Below are 23,048 nucleotides of genomic sequence, written 5' to 3' on the forward strand. Positions count from 1 at the left end.
GTATATTCAAACTTAGGAACTTCAGCTAGGGAAATCAAGAATCTCTGAATCAATAGTATGTGGATCAGACCAACTAAAAACAACAAAAGTAGCATTTTAGGAGTATGCTACAGGCTATCAATGTCCATTGTCTTTTCATACAATCAAGACATAGAAACAAGTGAAAGAACCATTAGGGAACTATATGTTAGATGGTGTTCAAAAAGTCTATTTGAAAACTGGCCTGGTTGAGTCTAAAGCAAAAGTTAATCTTTGGTAAGCAGGTTTTGAAGGAATGAGGCTTTAAGAGAAGTAAAATATCAAAGGCTTGATATAGAATTAGTGGAAAATGGCAAAAACGCAAACAGATTCTTTCAAAAGCACAGAGCAAGTTAATTCCAAAAGTGAGTAAATATCTAAAAATACAGTATCCCAAATGATTCAATAAATTAGCAAAAATTGTAGAGAAAATAATGCTTTATAAAATTGTTAAAATTATCAGGATCCAGTTAATGAGAATACAATATACTGTGAGAACCTGTAAAAAGGATATTGTAAAAAAAAAGGATATTGATACTGTAAATAAATCCTTTCAGTAATACTGTACATAAAAAAAACTCGTTTCCTGTGGGGAAAAACTATCTATTAAAGATCATCTCTGTACATATTATTAATGCGTTTGTAACACTTTCTAGTTTGCATGTGGTAAACACCTTCATGGCAAGGGCTTCAATAGCTAACAATACAATAACATAAACTGTATATTTTTACTAAATAGATCATTTTAACTTCTCTTTTCCGTTACTTTTAGAAAAAAAAAACAATACCATATCCTAACTATGACACTAGATGGCACTAAACAAATGTGGAAATGATGCCTCAATCCCGATTTCAGAGATTTGCTTTATTTCACGACGAATTGGAAGTGGAATTAAGACTCTATATGGTACTATTACATAGCCCATTTTAAATTTTAATAATCGACGTACTGAAAAAGTAATAAATGATTCTTGTTCGAACTGTGTATTTGGTTTCTACCCGTCTTTTCTTACAAGCATCCGACCCTTTTAAGTAGGTATGCATTTAGCCCAGTTCTAGACGTACGAAATACTGAATATTATTGTATAGCTTTCTGGTTTTTGTTTTAACTGTCACCAATCTTGCGGAAAGTGTTTTTACTGAGCTTTGAGCTTTTTAGCACCCCACGTACCTTATCTCTGTTTACGACATTAATGTTTAGTTATCGCTGCTCTTTGTTTTTAAATCGAAATTGCTGTTTGTATTCTGCATTCTTTAAACACATTTTACTGTCTTTAATTTACAAGCACACAACCTTGGGTTCAAATATAACCCACGTTGACTGACACATTCCTGGTACAGTAACGTTATTAACGTTATCAGATCTCATCAGAATTGGTCTGTTCATTGGGTTACTCCTTAACTGTATCACTTTGTTATTTTTACAACCAAAGTGTTAGTGCAGTCTGCAATATTAATTCTAAATGAATGATGTATCTGATATAAACTTTGATAATTCGTGTTTTGCCTTACCCAGGAGACCCCAAAGATGAAGTTCAGCAGATTTGGTGTAAATTAAGGGCAATGTAAGGGATCCTGTGGCTACTGCAATATAGTGTGATGTTAATTCGTTTGCAATGACAAATATTTTCACAGTTATTTGTTTTTTTTTAAAACAAAACAATTCTTAACTAGAATTATTTAGAAGAATTTGGAAAGCAACAATCCACTTCAGGCTTGTGTGTGGTGAAAAGTACAAATAAGTCTATTGCTGTATGGTTTTTGACCCCAAATGAATAGGGCAACAGGGCTGAGGTTAGACAAATCAACACCACTCATTAAACCCTCTTTCACCTCACTTCTCTGAACTTCTCAGTACAGGTGAATAAATACATTATTATTTCATACAGTAAGTTTTCATACTTTTGTATTGGAAAGAGCTGCTATTGTGTAGATTAAGCACTAAATTTTCAATTATTTTGTTGAAACTCTGAAACTGTATCCCAAGACTTTGTGAGCAGCAGAGCTAGAAACAGCTCAAGCTGAAAACACTGTCCAAAGAATGATACTACTTTTATTTTATTTTCAGTGCATTAGGAAGTAGTTGCAAAACCTGCTCTCAAATGTCTCAGGTAAATATTGGGCTACAGTGTTGCCCAATTGCCATTTTCTATGATGGGAGGAGTTTCGCATGTTGTCAATATGCATAGACTCAGTATAAGCCCTCAAGCTGTAGGTGCCGTTCATGTACAGTATAGTGAATATTTACTCAATTGGACCAAATATTTCTTACAATATTTGTACATGCCATTTTCTGGGGAAAAACAACTGTGTATAAGTTTCACGGTATTCCTGTAAGTGGATATCTGAATATTTATCTAAAATGTGGGGTGGCACGGTGGCACAGCTGCCTCACAATGGTGGGATTGTGGGTTCAATTCCTAGGTGCTGTTTATGTGGAGTTTGTATGTTCTTCCCATGTTTGCATGGGTTTTTTCCAGTTGCTCCAATTTCCTCCCACAGTCCAAAGACATGCTGGTAGCTTAATTGGAGTGTGTCTTTGGTGTGCATGTTTGTGTCAATTAACTAGTGTGCCATCCAAGGTGTATATTGCATTATGCCCATTGCTTGCTTTGATATTGCTTGCTCCAGCTGCACTGCGATCCTGTATTGGATAAAGCAGTTAAGAAAATGGATAAGTGAAATTTAATATAAACGGAAACCTCTAAAATCAGAAATGGTAATCAGAACACATTCTATGGTATGATAAACTTTACTTCCAGGGAGACTGGGTTTTATGTGACACTTACTTTTGAACTTGATCCTATGCAGCTGTAAGTACAGAGCTGGTGTCTGTATTGTTGTGTGTGGAGATGGGATTTTGATGCATAAAGATTATATTGGGAGGCTGGATATACTTCTTTCACTGGACATAAAAAGGTTTATTCCCTTTTCGTATGGATAGATTCTTTTTCTTTTTCTTGTGTCTTTCTCTTCAGGCGAGATGGTCACACATTCGTAGAAAATTCCAAATTTTCCTTACTTTAAAACTGAACATGGCAACCATATTTTCCTGTTTTGTGTCAATATTTTGCACTGTCCAATTTGTTTAATAGAAATAAATGAAATGTGGAAAAATTGGACCTACTACATACTAGGCTGTGGTGTTCATCAACATGAAGAATCTCTCAATGAAGCCGACTTATTTTAGCTGAAGCAGATACTACTTTTTGAAAAACAAAATTCACTAATAGCTAAACTCTAGTGTTTTTGATAATATTTTGGTTTGTGTTTTTTTTATTAAGTTTCAGACATATGGGTGTCTGAACACAGCAGATATGTCCAAATATCTGTCAACAGCCTTGAGCAGGACCTCCCTTTGTTTAGTAGCTCAAGTTCAGAAAACACATGGGCATAGCAGATGCTTTTCCCCACAGTACACCCATAGATTCCCAAGCTCTTTTAGATCTAACTACTCCAAGCAGCAACAGAAATGTATTATAATTAGGGACTTACTTAATCTGATCAAGCCTCAACCTATTAGTGTCTCCTTTTGACATTTATGCTTTTATTTCATGTGATTTAATCAGAGTATTATACAACACATCTAACACAGGCACTGTCTTTTTCCATGTATGGCCCCAACTTCTTATAGGCCCCCCCAAAATGTAATGTTAATTTAATTAAAGGAATTTATTTTCCATTTTATACATTCTTAATAAAGTTGATTTGGAGCATGTTGGCATTTTTACTAATTCAGAAAGAGGACTTAATTAATTAAAACACATAATTAAAAACACAAATGTAGATTGCACTACTGATAGCTCACATTGTCACACTGTCTGGTGAATAAGGTGTCAACAGGAAATGAGAAACAAATTATTTAACGCATTTAGCTTCTTGGAAGACTTTTTAAATATATCAAAATGTATCTCATTGGCAGGAAGCTGAATGTTCAAAAAAATTACATTGGGTGGTAAAAATGACCTTGTGGATGAAGTCAGATTATCACCTGAGCTTGTAGAAAACTGTTTTTAAATAATATAATAATTTAATTAAATGCCATAATTTTAATATAAGGGGCAGCACATTGGAGTAGTGGTTTGCATTGCTGCCTCACAGATGGGGGACCTAGGTTCAGGTCTGGACCTGGTGTGCTATCTGTGTGGAGTTTGTATGTTCTCCTCGTGCTTGTGTGGGTTTCCTTAAGGTGCTCCGGTTTCCTCCCACGGTCCAAAAACATACTGATAGGTATGGCACCTACCGGTAGAAAACGTACTGGTTACTGGGAAATCTGGCCCAGGTGTGTGGACTTCTTTGTCTCTGTGTGCCCTGTGATAAACTGGCTTATTGTGCAGGGTGTAGCCTGTCCTGCACCTGTTGCTTGCTGGGTCTTTGGTTTTCCCAGCTGTCACTATAGCGCTATAAATATAGATACTATAGTGTTAGATGCAGTAATTCACTGATTGTACACGATTTGACTGGTGTAAAACCAATTTTGAGTTTCCCTCACTCCTTGAAATTCCAAATATCTTTTCATACAGGACTCCCTTGCTTTTTAAATAATTGAACAGTAGCTAAACAGCAGCAATTCCCCCTTGTAGCTGAATATCATCAGATCTCAGGAGCTCAATCTGACCAGGAAGGTGACATTAGCCCCCCTTCAAATCTTGACAATGTGGGATTCTTCTGTGGCAGGAGACTGTGTCTTGTTGCCTCCCTCTAGGGAGTGCTGCTAAACAGAGGTGCACCTACACTTGCTACATAAGCAAGGCTGGACATCGTCTGTACTGGGATGGGAGACCTATAAGGATATTCAGGTTGCTACTGTAAGGGGTTCTGATGGACCGCTAGGTGGTGCTATTGCTTCTACCCAGAGTGCCAGTAGAGTGACCAGCAGTTTTCAAAAAAACAAGGGTGTTACTGTGGCTAAATTCCAAGGTTGCTGGTGCATAATGGCAGCCATGTGTTACCCAGATAGATGCTTTACTTCAGTGGTGGATGAATTTGGTCTCCTTACATATGTAAAGCATGTTGAAATTCTTTGGGATGAACAGTGCTCATGATGTAAAGGCAGTATTTATGATTAATGATAAAATATTATATTGCAATGTTTTAATAAATGCAGTAATTGTTTCATAACTACAAAGGAATCTCAATGGGTCCTTCATAGGTAGGAAGTATGAAAGATTTGTTATAATTCATTTGATAAATATGAAAACAATGTCACTGGTAATTATGCTAAAGATAGTTTCTCTCATCTATCTCCAGAATATTATACCTTTTTGATTACATTGGGAAAGTAACAAGAAATAAAAAACTGTTACTAGGGGCAGAATATTTGGAACAAGCTGTCCAGCCATGTTGCTGAAAACAGTTTCCAGGAATCCTTCAAGAAATGGCCAGAGGAGATTTTGTTCGATTCAAGTTACTAGAAACCGAATAAACCAATATGACTGAATAGCCTTCTTTCATTTGTAGGCAGCTTATACTCCACTTAAGACAGTGAATAGCATAATGGTGCGGGGTTGAGAACTGGATGCCCTGCGAGTGGGGACTGGCTGGAATGTGCAATCACTGCATCAGCCAGGAGGGGCGCTGTTTGTCGTCTCGCTCGGGGTGAGCCTAGGCAGGAGAAGGAGGTGGAGTCTGAAGGTGGGGAGGGAGAAAGAAAAAACAGGAGACAACAGAAACAGGGGGAGGACGACGGTCTGAGACGAAAATAATAAAAAAAAACAAGTAGACCTGTTACCGCAAAGAAAAAGAAAAACGAAGATGACAATGGCCTATTTCGTGGAGAATTTCTGGGTATGTCTCGCATTTTAAAATTTTTATAATGCCAAGTATACCCCCTCCCCTTTCTAATAGCTGCTTTGACAGTTTGGCTTACATATACTTTTGTTGTACGTCTAAATTTTGAGATATACTATTAACATGAATGGGAAGGGATCGAGTTGGAGCACCTGCCAGTTTAATGCAAAACCCAGTATCTCCTACTTTTTAAAGGCGAAGACGTTTACGCCACTCCGGGGAATCGGGCCTCTGAGGCTCCATCTAACTTGGATGCCTGAAAGCCCGCCCTCATCGGTCACTCATTGGCTATTAGTGGTTCTCTAGTAATGTTTATATTCGTGTCTCGGTACTCCATTGACCTGTTGCGATGTCACTCAAATTTCTAGGAACGCTAATTTCTTCCGTAATTAAGTTAGAACGAGAGAACAGATTTCTAAAGTTCTTGAGTTAGCAAGGGCGAATTTGTTACCCATTTGAGATGAGTAAAATTATAGTTAACTCATTGTATTTTCCTAGATTGCTGGTATTTCATGGTGCGTTGATTTTGTAAATCAAAAGACTTGAACTTAATAATCGGGTTTGAAGGCCAGCCTTGTCCAGACGTGGCTGTTGTCGTGTTTTTAGACAAACGAAGACATGAGAAATGAATAAACAGAACCCGAACCCATTTTTCAAAAAGTAAATTACGAAATCTAGATGAATGTCGGAGTTTACGTGGAGTACGTGTATCACTACTACTATACAAAATGTCATATTTCTAAAAAGAAGCAACTATAGTCTTCATGGATTTAATTTTTTCTTATTTGTTGTCGACTGGCTTCATGTTTAATTACCCAAGAAATATTAAACGGGGAGTACTGAAGTTTAAGATCTCTTTTTATTCCCCATTGAGTATGGAATATTGCTAGACAAGGGAAGGCTTCAATTTTTAACGCGATTTAGTGTTGATAGTACAACGAGTTTGTGGATAAAACAATGTCTTTTGCTTTTAACGTGGCTGTTAAAATCGTACAAATTACAAGTCAGTCCTCATTGAGAGTATCTTGTAGTTTTGGTGATAGTTGTAAAGAGGATGTCGCAAACCATGGAAAGAGCTGAATTCAGATTTCTATGGAGGAGATCACTAGGAACTTTGTTGCATGTACTGTACAGTGCAGTATTACAACATTCTGAAAGGTATTGACACAGTGTGTCCATTAGATGGGCTAACTCAGGTTAAAAAAGCAGCTGAGCAATCGGAAGTGTGTTTCAGATTGAGAATAGAAAGCATTTCCAAAGGGCGCTGGTCTCTGGAATATTCTAACCCATGTTTCTGATACTGATTTCTTGGGATCATTCACAAAAGTTCTGTGAGCTCCCTAGATTCCTAATCTACCAAAATGGACTAAATGTCTTTCTCTAAAATGTTAGCTGTCATATACTATGTGGGTTGTAATAGCTAGAAGTACATTATTATAAAGTTAATTATTTTAAGGTGTGCTTTATTTAATTTAAGATTGTGTGACACAAACCACTATTGAAGTTATGTTGAGAAAAAATGAAGGTTTTAACATGATGCAAAATGTCTTGCAGTAAAGATGAACTTCTATCTGTGCAGTTGGAGACTGGAGGGAAATGAGTATGAAACACGAGCAGTTGTTTGTATTCCTTTACAGACGAGCCCAAGATGGTTTTGTGGTCAGTATGGTGGTGTCCAGTGTGCCAAGGAGTTGGAAACCAGTTTGTCAAGCGATTTGTGTCACTGTGTTTGTAGATCGCCTGGTAAATACCTCTGTCAAGATTAAGAACTGATGCTGTGCAGGTATCCTACCCAAATGGCTTTCCTGTATCTTTTTACCCAGTAGTCAACAGCTTGCAGCCATCTGTCCCAGTTTTGATTTGGTCATCTGTATAACTCTTGTTTTCGCTGAGGTTGCTTGGTTAATGGCTTTAAGTTGATGTGGTGGGATGGCCTGGTCTCAGCTACCCTGAACATTTCTGGAATACTCATGGAATACATAGGGCATCTTTACAGAAACACAACACAGCCAGTGATTGGACCATTAACTGATATGATAAGAGTCCCACATTCTCAGCTCTTGGATTAATAGTATGCAGCTTGTGATGCAGCTTCACCACTGTGAGAGAGGAGGTTGTACCAATCCTATTATTTTTCTGCAGTGGAGGAGGGGGCTCCTTTTATGTTTAAGCACAGGAGTGCAATAACCTTTAGGCATTAATATTGCAATTGTAGGGAATTGTCCTTCTGGAGTTTAGGGTTAAAACCACAAGGTTTGATTAGGTAGCTTTCATGAAAATGAGCCATTTCTTTGCCATTTTAGCGTGAACCGTCAAAGAAATGCACTGTAGTATGAGTGTTCTGTCTTTAGAAAAAGTGGTAAAGCATAACATTTTGCTGGCTTGTGTTTTTTGTGATGAATGGGAGAGTTCTAGATCTTCATTAAAACGTCCACGTAAGAAACATTGATAAGAGACCAGCATGATTTGTAGTTCTAGTGTTTCTGCCCTTCAGGAGAGTGGCACTCTTTGTTTTCAGGTGCAATAAAAGTGATTATAATTAAGACACATATCAATTATGTAGTTAACATAATACAGTGCAGTTTTCCAAGATGTCAGAAGGTGTAGCAGTGCCCCTTTACTTCAATATTCAAGATAGAGGGAACTGCAGAATTATTTCAGTTGAGTGCAGGATTAGAAAAATATCCATATAATTTTGAACTCCAGTAATTGTCATATTTTGTTATTGTACAGAGCATAGAGGGTTTTTCTGAGTCATTCTTGTGTTTTCCTGTTCTTGTTAACCTCAGTATGCTATTAATATTTGGTGTTTGTGGCTTTATCTTAAAAGCAGGCAGGATTTCCTTTTGTTTTCTTTTTTCTTTTTAGTGTTTTAGATAGCACACTCCATGAATGCTCGATTTACTATGAACATGCCAGATTTTTCTTTGATGGGCTTGTACAGAAACACTAGTTTATATGAATTTCCTAACATTATCTCTTGATTAGTTTTGATTACCAGAATACTCTAAATTTATTTTGTTTAAACTTGAGTTTCCAAGAAGTGGTTGGAGGCACGTGTGTGCATGTGGGTGAGTTTGGTGAAATCTGAAGGTATATTGTCATAAATTTGACTCGCCCACAACACTCACATGGGAAACTTTTACCCCTTTTCAGGATTTTTGTGAGTAATAGTTCTTTGCGAAAAAACAGTAATAGGTTTGTCAGTGCAAATAAATATAAAAAATAAATTTTTAGAGACACTGAAAACAAATGGTGAAAAAGATAGACTGCAAATGTAAAATAATGGATAAAATACAAGAAAAAAGCTTTTGATGAAGGTTGGCTGAAATTGAAAAGATTTTTTGGCAGTTGACTGTCCTCTAACATATCAAACTCTGAAATATTTTACTTGCAGCTTGTTTACTGCATTATTTTCATTTAAAATAAGACATGGACATGGCTGTGTGGTAAAAGACTATGTAGCAGTAGATGGTTTTAAATGTATGGTGGTCTGATACAAGCTGGTCAAAAGGGTGTTTCTTTCTTTCACACTGTAGGCAGTTGGCGTCTTCCAGGAACATTAAAACGGGCCTGTACTGCAAAAAGCAGATAACATGGTCAGACTAAAAGAAAAGATCTTAGAGCACTATTTTGCATCTTCAGCTTCCAATTTTCAGTTGTCATTTGCTGACACAGTAGGGCTGAAGAGTCTTTATGTCCGATGCTGTTTAATTGTCAGTTTAAGTACTTTAAGAAAGCCACTTACTCTTTTCTGATGTAAACATGACAAGACCACAAGGAAAACAAGGCCAAATTAGTTCTGCCGCTAGTGAAAAAGTACATTTTCAGCACAGGCCGCATTGTAGTCATAGTTGTTATTGGTATGGTCAAAAACACATAGTGATCTTTACTTCAAAGCAGACGTTTGCAGCCTAATAGAAGATTAACCTTTAGTAATTTGAAGAGGTACTTTGAGGTCAGTTATATGGTACACAGACAATTTGTAACCCAGACCAGAAAGACGTCTGCTTCATGTGAACTGGTGATTTTTGCAAGCTTGAGGTTGAAAACAGGAAATGTTGTGAAAGGAACTTAAATGCTGCTATTTGAGAGCATAGTGAGAACACCTTAATAAAGGAGCAGTTTATCTGAACCCCATTATTCAAGTCAATTTAGGGTGACTGTGCAGAATATGCCACTTGTATCCCGCACTGGCTGCTAAATTTAAAAGAACCATATGGTTCCCCTGCTTCATTGATATTTTCGTCCTCGGATATTTTTATCTGATCAACTAAGAGTGATAGAGTATGAGTGCGGTCTGTGTTTTCTCAAGCTGTATTTCATTGACCCTGCAGTGTGATCTGCTAAATTTATCCTTTAAACAACACAACACTGCACAGGTCTTTGTAAAGAAGGTAAAATGTGGCTTACACTTGAGTGTGTCATTTAAGGACATGGTAGACAGTCATCTCTTAAAAGATGCATGGAAGAGAGTGTTGCAATAGGTAACTTCTGGTGAAGCTGCTGTTCTTCAGTTTTATTGCTGACAGTGCCTTTGTCCCATTGTTCTCATATTACTAATGCTGCTCTCTAATTTTTGTGTGACTTTTTTTGCTGTGACTGAAAAACTGCAAACGTTGATGAATGTTTTCAGAAACCCAAATGAATGAAAATGTCGCCAACACAAGGAATTTGAAACCATTACCATGTTTGTTTGGTTCATTTAATTATGTGCAGTGAGCCTTTTGAAACCTTTTAAAGAGTGTTTACTTTGTGCTGTTGGGATAATGCTTCGTAGAGTTCAGGAAAAAAGCAAAAAAAAAAATTTAATACTGAAGAAGAAAGTTAGCTGTTTTTTTAAGAGGGAGTTCTTGATACAGAACAGAGAGAGATTTTTACGTAAAATTAATCAAAGCTATTCCATGATCTATAGTATGTGTATATATACAGTACCACTTACGTTGAAATATATGCTCACCAATAAATTGTTGACTGTCTCTATAGTGAACTATTGTGACAATATTTTGATATTTTCTGTTTAAAATCTCTGGAAATGTGAAATTTGGATCTTTTTAACCAAATTCCTTATGTAATTTGGCGATTTGGCTAATTATTTGCACTGACTTATGACCCGGTATAGTGTGAATAAAAGGGTGAAGATGATTAAGGGGTTGTAAATCTTTCTGATTGATTTTTGGATGTCAAGAATGGCAGCGAATGCTCCAACCACTGAGCAAGACTTTGTGCAGATAAATCCGTGCTGGGAACAATGCAGGCAACCTGAAATTAATATAATCGTGAGAAAATCATCCACAATCTCTTGCGGAACAAGAAAGCACACATGGGCTAGATGACAGCACTGATATGGTAAATGTGTCATTCAGCAAGATGCTGCTGCTGTGCTTGGTGACGTAAAATGAGGTGCATTCTTCCACTGCGTAGTCACGTTAAAAAATTTCATCGTTCCACCGGTTGCAATCCCAAAGCCTGTCACTACCTCCTCATAGTCAGAAGCATGTAAGGTGATGCCTCCACCATCAAAGATTGTAGTCGCAATCGTCAGGGACTCGCAAGGAACAAGGAATGTTTCTAAGACTCGACAGCACACCTCAAACATGACCTTGGAAAAAATGCATTGAGAACATTCATGTAATGTGTCCCAGGTACAGTGTTAGAATGGATATTGTGCAGATTGGCATGTAAAAACTTAAAGGAATACTTTGAAGGTGCCTGTTATAAAATAAGACTCTTATTCAGTGCTTAGCTTTGTGAGTGATATTTAGGTATTCTTCTTTCAGCTCGTGTCTTACAGCTGAAGGATTCAGTTCACCCACCAGATGTCTAAGAAACTGTTTTACTGTCTGATACAGTAGGACCTTTGAGAAGTATATGAGATGAATGTTGGCACAGTGTGAAGTTCAATAAATTAGTTTGTAACTGGGCCTTTTCCTCAAAGAATTTGCAGTATGGTAAATATTGACAAGACCTCCAAATCAATCTCATATATCGAACCCCAACAACTACGGCAAAGGACACCATGTTTTGCATTGGAGGTGGTGTAAACATTCCTCATCTCTCATATTTAACATGTATTAACTAGTATGTAGTATAGCCTATTGATGAAGAATATATGAATACATTTGCAAATGCCCTATGAACTGCTTCATGGGTATTATATAAGCTGCTGCATTAAGGCATTTTCACTTATGAGAAGTGAACAGTCAACAATATATTAGTTTCTGCTGAGTGATAATGAGTCACCTGGGGAGAGTATACCACAAGATATAACTCTGGCACCTGCTATCTTCATGCTGTGGATCAAGAAGTAGGTGCACAGACAATTCCTGTTTTTTCTCCACTGGTAACTAACAATAAAAGTATTAACACTTTAAAAAAAAAATCCCAAAGCACTGTACTTTAGTGCATACAGAAAACACATACAGTGCCTTGCGAAAGTATTCGGCCCCCTTGAACTTTTCAACCTTTTGCCACATTTCAGGCTTCAAACATAAAGATATAATTTTTTTATTTTATGTGAAGAATCACCAACAAGTGGGACACAATTGTGAAGTGGAACGAAATCTATTGGATTTTTGAAACTTTTTTAACGAATAAAAAAATGAAAAGTGGGGCGTGCAAAATTATTCGGCCCCTTTACTTTCAGTGCAGCAAACTCACTCCAGAAGTTCAGCGAGGATCTCTGAATGATCCAATGTTGTCCTAAATGACTGATGGTGATAAATAGAATCCACCTGTGTGTAATCAAGTCTCTGTATAAATGCACCTGCTCTGTGATAGTCTCAAGGTTCTGTTGAAAGCGCAGAGAGCATCATGAAGACCAAGGAACACACCAGGCAGGTCCGTAATACTGTTGTGGAGAAGTTTAAAGCCGGATTTGGATACAAAAAGATTTCCCAAGCTTCAAACATCCCAAGGAGCACTGTGCAAGCGATCATCTTGAAATGGAAGGAGTATCAGACCACTGCAAATCTACCAAGACCTGGCCGTCCCTCTAAACTTTCAGCTCAGACAAGGAGAAGACTGATCAGAGATGCAGCCAAGAGGCCCATGATCACTCTGGATGAACTGCAGAGAACTACAGCTGAGGTGGGAGAGTCTGTCCATAGGACAACAATCAGTCTTACACTGCACAAATCTGGCCTTTATGGAAGAGTGGCAAGAAGAAAGCCATTTCTCAAAGATATCCATAAAAAGTCTCGTCTAAAGTTTGCCACAAGCCACCTGGGAGACACCCCAAACATGTGGAAGAAGGTGCTCTGGTCAGATGAAACCAAAATCGAACTTTTTGGCCACAATGCAAAACGATATGTTTGGCGTAAAAGCAACACAGCTCATCACCCTCAACACACCATCCCCACTGTCAAACATGGTGGTGGCAGCATCATGGTTTGGGCCTGCTTTTCTTCAGCAGGGACAGGGAAGATGGTTAAAATTGAGGGGAAGATGGATGCAGCCAAATACAGGACCATTCTGGATGAAAACCTGTTGGAGTCTGCAAAAGACCTGAAACTGGGACGGAGATTTATCTTCCAACAAGACAATGATCCCAAACATACAGCAAAATCTACAAAGGAATGGTTCACAAATAAACGTATCCAGGTGTTTGAATGGCCAAGTCAAAATCCAGACCTGAATCCAATCGAGAATCTGTGGAAAGAGCTGAAAACTGCTGTTCACAAACGCTCTCCATCCAACCTCACTGAGCTCGAGCTGTTTTGCAAGGAAGAATGGGCAAGAATTTCAGTCTCTCGATGTGCAAAACTGATAGAGACATACCCCAAGCGACTTGCAGCTGTAATCGCAGCAAAAGGTGGCTCTACAAAGTATTAACGCAAGGGGGCCGAATAATTTTGCACGTCCCACTTTTCATTTTTTTATTAGTTAAAAAAGTTTCAAAAATCCAATAGATTTCGTTCCACTTCACAATTGTGTCCCACTTGTTGGTGATTCTTCACATAAAATAAAAAAATTATATCTTTATGTTTGAAGCCTGAAATGTGGCAAAAGGTTGAAAAGTTCAAGGGGGCCGAATACTTTCGCAAGGCACTGTACATAAAAGAAAAAAAAACACAGTAAATTGTCCAGTTGATAACCATTCATACATTAAAAACTATAGTCAAAGATGACTTTCCGCACGTTTAATAAATGGCCCAAGCGGCAGAGTATTCGGACTCAGACAGTGAGTTCCACTATCACGCTGCTGCAGAAATGAGGGCTCTGTCCCACATTGGGTGGACCCTGGTCTGGGTTAGACCAAGAGAACCTGAGTCAGCAGATCTCAGACCAAGAAGTGCTGGACTACTTTACAAATAAATGTTATTTAAAGTGTTGTTGTTGCTGCCGCTGTTCTGTGTTTTTTTGGTGTTTCTTTGACGTCTTTGTATAGGAGCATACATGCAAATAAGCATTTCATTGCACTTGTGCATATGACAAACTCTTTTTTTTTACTCTACTTTATGAGCTCTTTAGGTAATCCGAATCTAGATCGTTCAGGGGTTTGCAAAAGTTTTCACTCCATTTCAGTGAAGCCCCACTTTGTCGAAAAACAAAGGATGCGCACCACGACGCACAGAAAAATCAGAAGCTGAAGATGTGGAATTTCAATCGTTGTGGATACATGGACATAGTTTCCCTCTCGGGAACAGCTGGATTTAGGCGTCTAGGTGGTACGGTACACTTTGCAGTTTTTAAAGTGACTTCAGAGGGTTCATTTGCAATTTTGGACATCAATTGGTGGGGAGAGAATACTTTTACAATGCACTCTGTAAAGCAGGAGAGCTACTATAACTTTCACAGGAAGCCAAAGCAATTTATACCAGACATGAGTTATATGCTGTGGCAGGGTTCTTTTAATTAGCACACAGACCTCATATCGTAAATCTGGACAGACTGAAGCCTTTTTTATTACCTTAGTCTGAGCCAGTGAGTAAACCATTTCAGTAGTCTAATCTCGATTAAAATGTGAATTGATTTTTCAGTATTTGACAGACGGGGAACTGGGCAGTATTATGCAGATGGAAAAATATAGCCTTGCAGCATTTCTCACATGCGCCTCGAATGACAACACCGAGTCAAAAATAACACCAAGCTTTCTAACTTTGGTTAAGGCTTAAGTTTCAGGACTGTCAACAGCAACACTGAAATCACTAACTTTCCACAGCTATTGTTGGGAACCAATAAGCATAAGCTTAGTCAAACCACTACTGATCTTAAAAAAAAAATATTAAAAGTTTGAGGTTTAAATCTGCCTAGAATTAAGAATTTTCTCTTATTAATCATAGGGGTCCTCGCTTGCTCTGTTGGTAGAGCATGAGACTCATAATCTCAGGGTTGTGGGTCCGTGTCCTGTGTCTGCTGCCAGGTCCTCCATGTTGGAAGTTGGGCACAAGGCTAACAGCCCTGTCCTGTAAAAAACGAATGTTATGGAAACAGCAACAGCATGTTGCTGCCCTTACATGCCAGAAGGCATAATGGGCAAACATCCATCCATCTTATTAACCATATAGCCAAAACAATGAAAGGTACTATTACCAGTCCCCACATTTTTGTATCAACTGGAAAATGTCAGTAAAATAAAAATTGCCAGCTGGAAAGCAAATTAGCTGATTGATAGATTGCTGTTCCTGCTTACACAGCATTTCAGTCTGGTTAACAATAAAAAAACAACATTAAACTCTCTGTGGATAAAAGCATATTATTGGTTTCTTTCATGCTTTTTGTTGCTCTGCAGTTTGGATTCCATACAAGCTTTGGAAGGTATTAAAATTGTGAAAAGTACACACAATATGTTGTATGAAGTTTTTTAAAAGTAATTTTGTAATACTATGTTATAACATTAGATTTATAAATATAAAAGATCTGTTTTGTCTTTTATTTGTCCCTAAGATTTGACCTTAGAAAAATATCCAGCCTAAATATGTTAAAAATAACCTAACTAAAACAGTATATTGTGGGCGTTTTGTTAAAACACAGCCTTGAGATGGCAGAAGCTAAGATGAAATCTTAAGTTTGGATGATCATGGCTTTTTATGGAAAGCAAAATTGTCACTATGATGTTGATTTAGAATATTTAGAATTAAAATCTGTACAATTCTAAAACATCTTTTTTGAATTTAGAATGTGTCTGTAGGGAGTCCATGCACAAATTCTGTTGAACCTGCTTGGAGACGGCGATTCTGAAACTTGGTAACTGAGCATGATGTCAGTGAGCTGGACTTATAGTAGATATTCTGTCCATCCATTGTCTAACCACTTCTCCCCATTCAGGGTCTGGGGGAACCGGGGCTTTTCCCAGCAAGAAATGTGCTCAAGGCAGGGATGGATGGAAGGATTTTGATAATATAAACTTTGAATTTTTATGTTACTCTGACACATTTGCTCAGGCACAGAAGACCTGTTTTAACCCCTTATGGTTTCTCGAATCTTCAAAGTAGAAAAAGGTCTATGAACTCTGAATCTGGGCTTCTTTCTTGATGGGATTGCAAAGTCATGCCATAAGACATCGATTGCAGAATGGAGTTGGATACTGGCCGGAAATTAATCTCCCAGAGAGCCAAATGTAATAACTCTAACAATAATGATGATAATAATAAACTTTATTTTATATAGCGCCTTCAAAGGTGGCAACAACAACATAAAAAACAGACGAGATATACACAATGAAAATACACCATGAGAGAGCTATCAATGGAAGCATTCCTGTAATATACAAGCACATCTTATCTCAGGCCGTAATGGGTTAAACAGTTTGCTTCACTGATGTCGGGAGGTCAGGCTCCTGTTTTGACTGGAGCCGTGCAGCTAGGTGGTCTTATTTTCATTACATCTGACAGAGGTATTTCTCTTTTTACACACATTTTGTACTTTTTTTAAAGATAACCTTATGTGCACCGTAAGGGACAGTTAAGCACTACTATATGTAGTCTAAAGGCTGCTTGCATTATGTGCTATGATCATCATTCATCTGGAGAATCAGAAAGATTTTGGGCATGAAATTAAGAATACAGTGCTAACAAGAACAGGATAACCGAAGACCCTCTGATGTTAAAATACCCACATGACATTAAGCAGTGCGTAGGCCAGACACAACAGTGCCTTTTCCAAATATTTTTTTCCCAGGAGTATTTTAATGCTATGCAAACTCTCCAGGCGAGATGGTGATGGTTTAGCATCTGACCTACTTTGGCTCTTGCACTGAATTCACATGACTTTCTCATTTAGATGTGATAGTAATTAGCCATTTCAGACAGGATTGAGATGAGCCTAAAGTTTATGTTTTTTAAAATTCTTGGTTAATTGTGGAAGCCTCAATTTGATTCTGATTTCATTAGCTCTCTTAAAATAGATTCTCTGAATTTAGTTTTACTGTTCTGACAAAAAATCAGTAGACTATTATTTTTTTGTCTTTGTTTCTTGAAAATAAATTGTTGGTTTGAATCTTACTACTGTTACTTAAAAATGTTATTTGGGATGAGCTCAAATATCATAAAATAGTAAGGCAACAATAACATGTCATTAGCGCTATTATCTTTCCAGCCAAGTCATTTGAGCCGTTTCTTGTAACGCAGAATTTCATAATAAAAGGAATTTTTCTTCTGTTTAGTTCACGCAGACATTATTGTCGGATCCATGAAGGAGGACCTACTTTGTACATTTTGAAAACCTTTTTCAAAAAACGTTCAGCAATTCCTTTCAGAAAGTTTTAATTTCTCTGTATTCTGTAGTTTTCTGTATATGCAAGATGTCTGTGTATTCTTATAATTTTCTGGCATAACATTTCCAAAATAAGGTGTGATTATACTTTGCCTAAATATTTTCATTTTCTGTCTCTGTTGTCTGTTAAGCACAGCTGGCCTTGAAATGATTTGAACTCAGCATGTTTGTAAAAGAAAACTTTCCTTTTTTTGTATGTAAAAGTACTGTTTAGGGTTATATAAAACCAAAAGGTCAGGTTGGTTTCCTGATGATATTTCCGCTTTTAGCCTTATCTTTAAAAACAGTGCAGTAATGTAAAGTTCATTACTGACTAGGCTTGGTGCACTTCTTAAACATAAGAGTAGCAGTATGAAAAGATGTTAAGATGTTTCCATATTTTTGGTTAGATGAGAATGTGGCAATTGAATTGCAGTTGAGTATGTTTAAATGATTTGGTTTGATCTTATTGTGGACTCTGAAGTGAAACTGATCACACTTCATCCTTGTGCTTCATGAAATTCAAGGTCTTTTTTAGTTTTACAGTTCATCCTATTGTTTTCTATAGAATTTGATGCTGAAAAAAAGAGGTCATGTTCACGACATACAAGACAGAGAGGGGAGTTTCTCAGTTGAATGGAAAATGTGGAAGCAAAATGATTTTTACACAGCCAGACAAATTGAAGAATATTGCATGGTTTCTTATGATGTTATATGAAACCAAAAACAGAGGGCTGAACTTTTACTTTCTACATTACTGTGCTGGGAGTGATTTTATGAATGTGGCAGTTCCTGGTAGGAAAGTTCATTTGATGTTATTCAGTTAAAAAAAAAAACATGAAATTACATTTTTCTCCATTTCTGTCCAAACTATGTGCAGTTAGGCTGCATACATCCATTTTAATTTGATTTAATTCTTTTAATCAGCCAAGCATGTGCAGTATTTCTTCTTAGTGCCCAGTCAAACCACTAGTGTTCTGCTGAAGTCCAGGAACTTTGGGGTAGATTGCAGCAACGCCACATACAATTGAGACTGAATGCTAACTACCATGAGACCAGTGGACAGAAAAGAGAGACATTGTTCTCATTGTTCTGTCAATTTTATACCAAACGGGGGGATTTATGTTTGAAAAGTTGAACCCTGGCACTTCTTTACAGTATTAACCTAAAAAAAAAGATTACGAATGAGAGGAGGCTATTTGTGTCATCTAGCCTGTTTGGTAGTTAAGTGATCCAAGAAAACCCAAACATTTCTTGAAAGAAACCAGGGCTTCAACAACATGGCAGTGTAACTGGTTCCTTCTTCCCACAGTCCTTTGGATAAAAAAAAACACTGCCTCCTGTTTTTGGTTTCAAAAGCACTTCCACTTAGTTTTACTCTGGTTTGTGTTTCACTGTTAGGTTTGAAGCTCTGTTGTTGATTGTTCAGAAAACTGGAACAGGTCAGTTTGGCCAGATCTTTCTAAATCAATTCATATGATATTATTTCCTTAAAGGTATCCCCTAGTTGAGGTTTTAGGACTGTTTCATTACCTCACATGCAGTAGAAATCAGACTTATTATTTTTAAGTACTTGGTTACGTATTGGTATGTTTTTGGATGAAAAGCATTATAAAATTATTATACTGTGTAATTCTTTACAGGTTGTGTTTATTTTTTTATAGTATTCTGTGATAATAATTTATGCTACTTAAGAGGTGAAAATGTTATCATACCACACAAAAAAAAATGCCTAGGTCAGGCTTGTACCTCCAAACTGAACAACTGGGACAGAATAAAATTGTAGTTCTTTCAAAATCTGCATTGGCCTTCCTAACCAGAGTACAGTGGCTGAAACTGGAAAAATGGAAGATGCTAGTCACTCCACAAACCTGCCCCGTGTGGAATAGTAGCAACCCATTTCAGAATCTCACATGGATTTGAAACAAAGCATTCAGGTGATACTGCAAATGTGGCAAAAGGTATTTTGGTTAGATGTGACAACATTTCAACTTATTGGCCTAAATACATTGTGTTAGTCTGGTGCAACCACAACACTGTGTTTCACCCAGTCAGCACCATCACTACTGTCCAGCATGGTGTTAACAGCATTATGTTATTGCTCTGCTTTTCATCAGCAGAGACGGTTTGTTAAAACTGAAATAAAAATGGATAAAGAACAGAACTATGGGCAAATTATACAGGAAAATCTTCTTCAGTCTGAAAAAGACCCAAACCTAGCATGACAATTCACCTTTTTTTATAATTGTATCTCTACAGTATATGCTAGTTCGTACTTAATTCAGTTAATTGCATGTTTGAGTAGTTTACAGTTCTTGTCGTAGTGTATAATTATACCTGTAATGATGGCCCTCTCAACTCATCTTCATCTGTGGTTTAAGCTTTCTTCAAAATGTGTAGGTCTTCTTGGCTGTAAGTCACAAATTTCATTGAATATAGTATGTGGAAAAGTTGGCAGAATAAAACTTAATATTGAGGTAAAACTGAATTTGTCCTACTGATGTTAAGTTTCCAGGGTCAGGAAAGTTACAACCTCAGACAGTGCTAATTGTTATTTCTTTTATCGGATATATACAGTATGAATTATATGGTGAGTGAGGAAACACTGGCTGAATACTGGGGTCTGAATACACACTGAGATGCTACATTGTGTTACTGCAAGTTGCCTTACCGAGTGGTTCAGAAATTCAAATGGTCGTGTGACAAATTGCAATTGTAGTTCTGTGAATAAAACCAGGCTACAGTTTTCCAAAGGCTCATGGAGATTTGCCAAACAGTCAAATCGATTCTATCTTTTGACTGGTAATTCAAATAATTCTGACATGAAGTCTAATTTTAATACATAAAGGAAATGAAGAAACATAACCACCAAGTTAAACAGCATTGTATGGTACTTTAATGATGTGGTTAATCATTTTCACAAAACTGAATTATTTTTAGCTACTTATTTTTAGTTATTTTTTTACTTCAGTATTTTAGTCTGTTTTATTATAACTGGGCTGAATTTCATACCTGAGCAAGGCAATAACCCTAAACATGTTTTAATTTTAGTTTTGAAAAGTTTTCTTGTGGACCACAATGCCTACTTTCTGGGGTAACGGATTTAATAAATGTGCGATCTAGAGGTTTCATACATTTGCTCTCCTCCAAAGAGGTGTTTTGTTTCTGTATGGTATACATGTAGAACTGTCTTGTATTGGCGTGAGTAGTAATAAGCACAACTGTGACTTTTGGCTTTCTTGTTAAACATAAATATAAACTTATACACTGAAGTACAGAGAATTCATACTGATTTTGTTCTAATACTATCAAATGCATGCATAGAATTATCTTAAACAAATAGTGACGTTAACACTCATATTAATCGCATGATCACGTATCCCTTGGTCATGACTAACAGTGTTGATTTTGCTCTTCTGATACTTCTGGAGGGCACAGTAAATTCTGCAGTAGACTTGGGTGTAATTGGAAGACTCTCTTCCTTGAATGCTGATGCTTTTGGAAACAAAAAGACGTGGGTAAAAAAAGGGTGCATTGATTTACCAAACAGACCGTGTTGTTGAGCGTAATTCAAGATAGAACATCTGTGCTGACCTTGTTGAATTGCGCACAGTGTTACCGTGACACAAAAGCATCAATTGATAAGGCGGAATTCAGTTGAAACCTTTGTCTTTGTAACAGATATTAACTTTGCAGACATCAGATTCCAGTACCTGTTTATAGTTCATTGTGGAAATTTTTCAGATCTGTCTTGAAGGCTAAAAACGCATTTTGAATGTCTGAAAGGGGCTTTGAATCTTGCCTGCAGAGACGAGACTCAGAACTGGTTTGGTGTTGGTTCTCTTTAACTATTTCTGCACCCCAAGGGGAGGGAGGTTAAGGCAGAGAGCTCCACAGCTAATCTCCCCTGTTGTTATTGAATCTGCAAAATGACAGACCCATATAATGTATTGGCTACCTTTTTTCAAATAACTTGTGTGGAAATGTGTATTTTTGGGCTTACTGGTTATGAGTCACATTTTTCATGAACTGGCTTAAACCATTAGATTTGTTTTCTTGCTGTTATTAAATGTTGGCTTTTGATTTATTGACAGTAATTCATTATTTTAATTATTATTAAAATGCGATAATGGCATTGTCCATGGTATTGGTATTGGTTCTTGCCTATAAATGGCTTTCTTTGCCGGGAAAACAGGTGGTGAACACACTGAATATGGTACTTACGTAAGTGTAGCCTGTTTGCTGGGCTTTTGACTCAGTATCTGCTCAGATTAAACATATTTTACAGGTAGTGGAAAGCTTGACGGCAGCATAATACGTAGATGTTTATTTTAGGCTGTTTCCTTGTTTTCTCCTGAAGTGGAAAATCATGGGGGTGTTCTGGCTGGTATTCTGGAGCCAGAGCCTGTCCTGGCAAGCAACCAGGCACCAGGCAGGATACACCCTGGATGGGACGCCAGTCCATTGCAGGACTGACACAAACACAAACACAAATGCATATACACACACACCAGGGCTAACTTTCCCAGAAACCAATTAACCTATGTCTTTGGATTGCGGGAGGAAATCGGTGCACTCGAAGGAAACCCACACAAAGACGGGGACAACATGCAAACTCCATGCAGATAGCGCCCAAGGTCCAAACCTCCTTAAATTCTCCCTTGATTCAGTTTGTTGAATTTGTTTTCTGTGTAGTGGTGCTGGAGCATTATGGCTGCTATGTGTCATTCAAGCAGGTGCTGCACTGGTAAAGTGAAGTGGCTCTTTGGAAGCTATACTATGTACTGTGAGTGCAAGGCGTGTGCCATTGCTAGGTATAAAAGGCTGTCAGTCTGAGATGTGCAATATAGAAAAGCCCAGGGTGTGTGTATGCCTCCACTAAATTGTGAACGTGTGCAGACCACTTAGAAGCTGAGAACCAGTGGGGAAGAGGAAATTATTTCAACTCGGTGACGAGAGGATGATTTTATCTGTGGAGAGCGGGGACTGCCAAGAAAGTGATTGACTTTCCAGTGAGTTTGCAAAGGGAAACAGTGCTGCTAGTGGGAGCAGAAATGAAAACATCCTGCAGTCAAATGGGCGTAAGTAACACTTCTGTCACCTAGACCTCTGGCCACTTACCCTTTCAAATGAAACTAGTTGTCATAGAATGAAGTTGATGGAAGTACAAATGAGGATCTTGTAAACAAAACGAGGAAGCATGCTCATATTTTAATACTGAACTTTACACAGTGGATAATGGGCCTTTAAGGAAAAGCCGTCTCGTGCAGTCCACTTCAATTTTATTCAAATCCCTGGGTGTAACCATAGCAACTATACATGTATGACTCGGCTGAAAATGATTTGTGATCTTAAGATGAAGGTAGATCAGATCTGAAGACTGTGAAGGAATATGAGCTGTAATAGCAGTAGCATTCAGATGCATAGTGCTTGATTTCAGTCAGATGTCCAACGTTACCACGTAAGTTGAAGACTTGAAGGAAGTAAACTAGAAATACTGGAAAGAAACAGGAGAATGTCATCAGCTTAAAGCCGGGACGAGCCAT

At 37.6% G+C, this 23,048-nt stretch overlaps 1 protein-coding gene across 11 annotated transcripts in view; it reads left to right on the top strand.

The window, feature by feature from the left end:
* Window positions 1–5,621: 5,621 nt before the first annotated feature.
* Window positions 5,622–23,048, top strand: part of fcho2 (FCH and mu domain containing endocytic adaptor 2) — a 71,412-nt gene continuing 53,985 nt past the window's right edge. For 10 of the 11 annotated variants that reach the window (XM_015339236.2, XM_015339261.2, XM_015339277.2 and 7 more), the window contains exon 1: window positions 5,622–5,805. In XM_015339236.2, the coding sequence (XP_015194722.2) occupies window positions 5,773–5,805 (33 nt within the window). In that variant the 5' untranslated portion in view covers window positions 5,622–5,772. Of the gene's footprint in view, window positions 5,806–7,496; window positions 7,592–23,048 lie in introns of those variants that run through there. The other variant, XM_069187055.1, reaches the window with a different exon arrangement.

Source organism: Lepisosteus oculatus, chromosome 3, assembly GCF_040954835.1.
Source record: "Lepisosteus oculatus isolate fLepOcu1 chromosome 3, fLepOcu1.hap2, whole genome shotgun sequence".
NCBI lineage: Eukaryota > Metazoa > Chordata > Actinopteri > Semionotiformes > Lepisosteidae > Lepisosteus > Lepisosteus oculatus.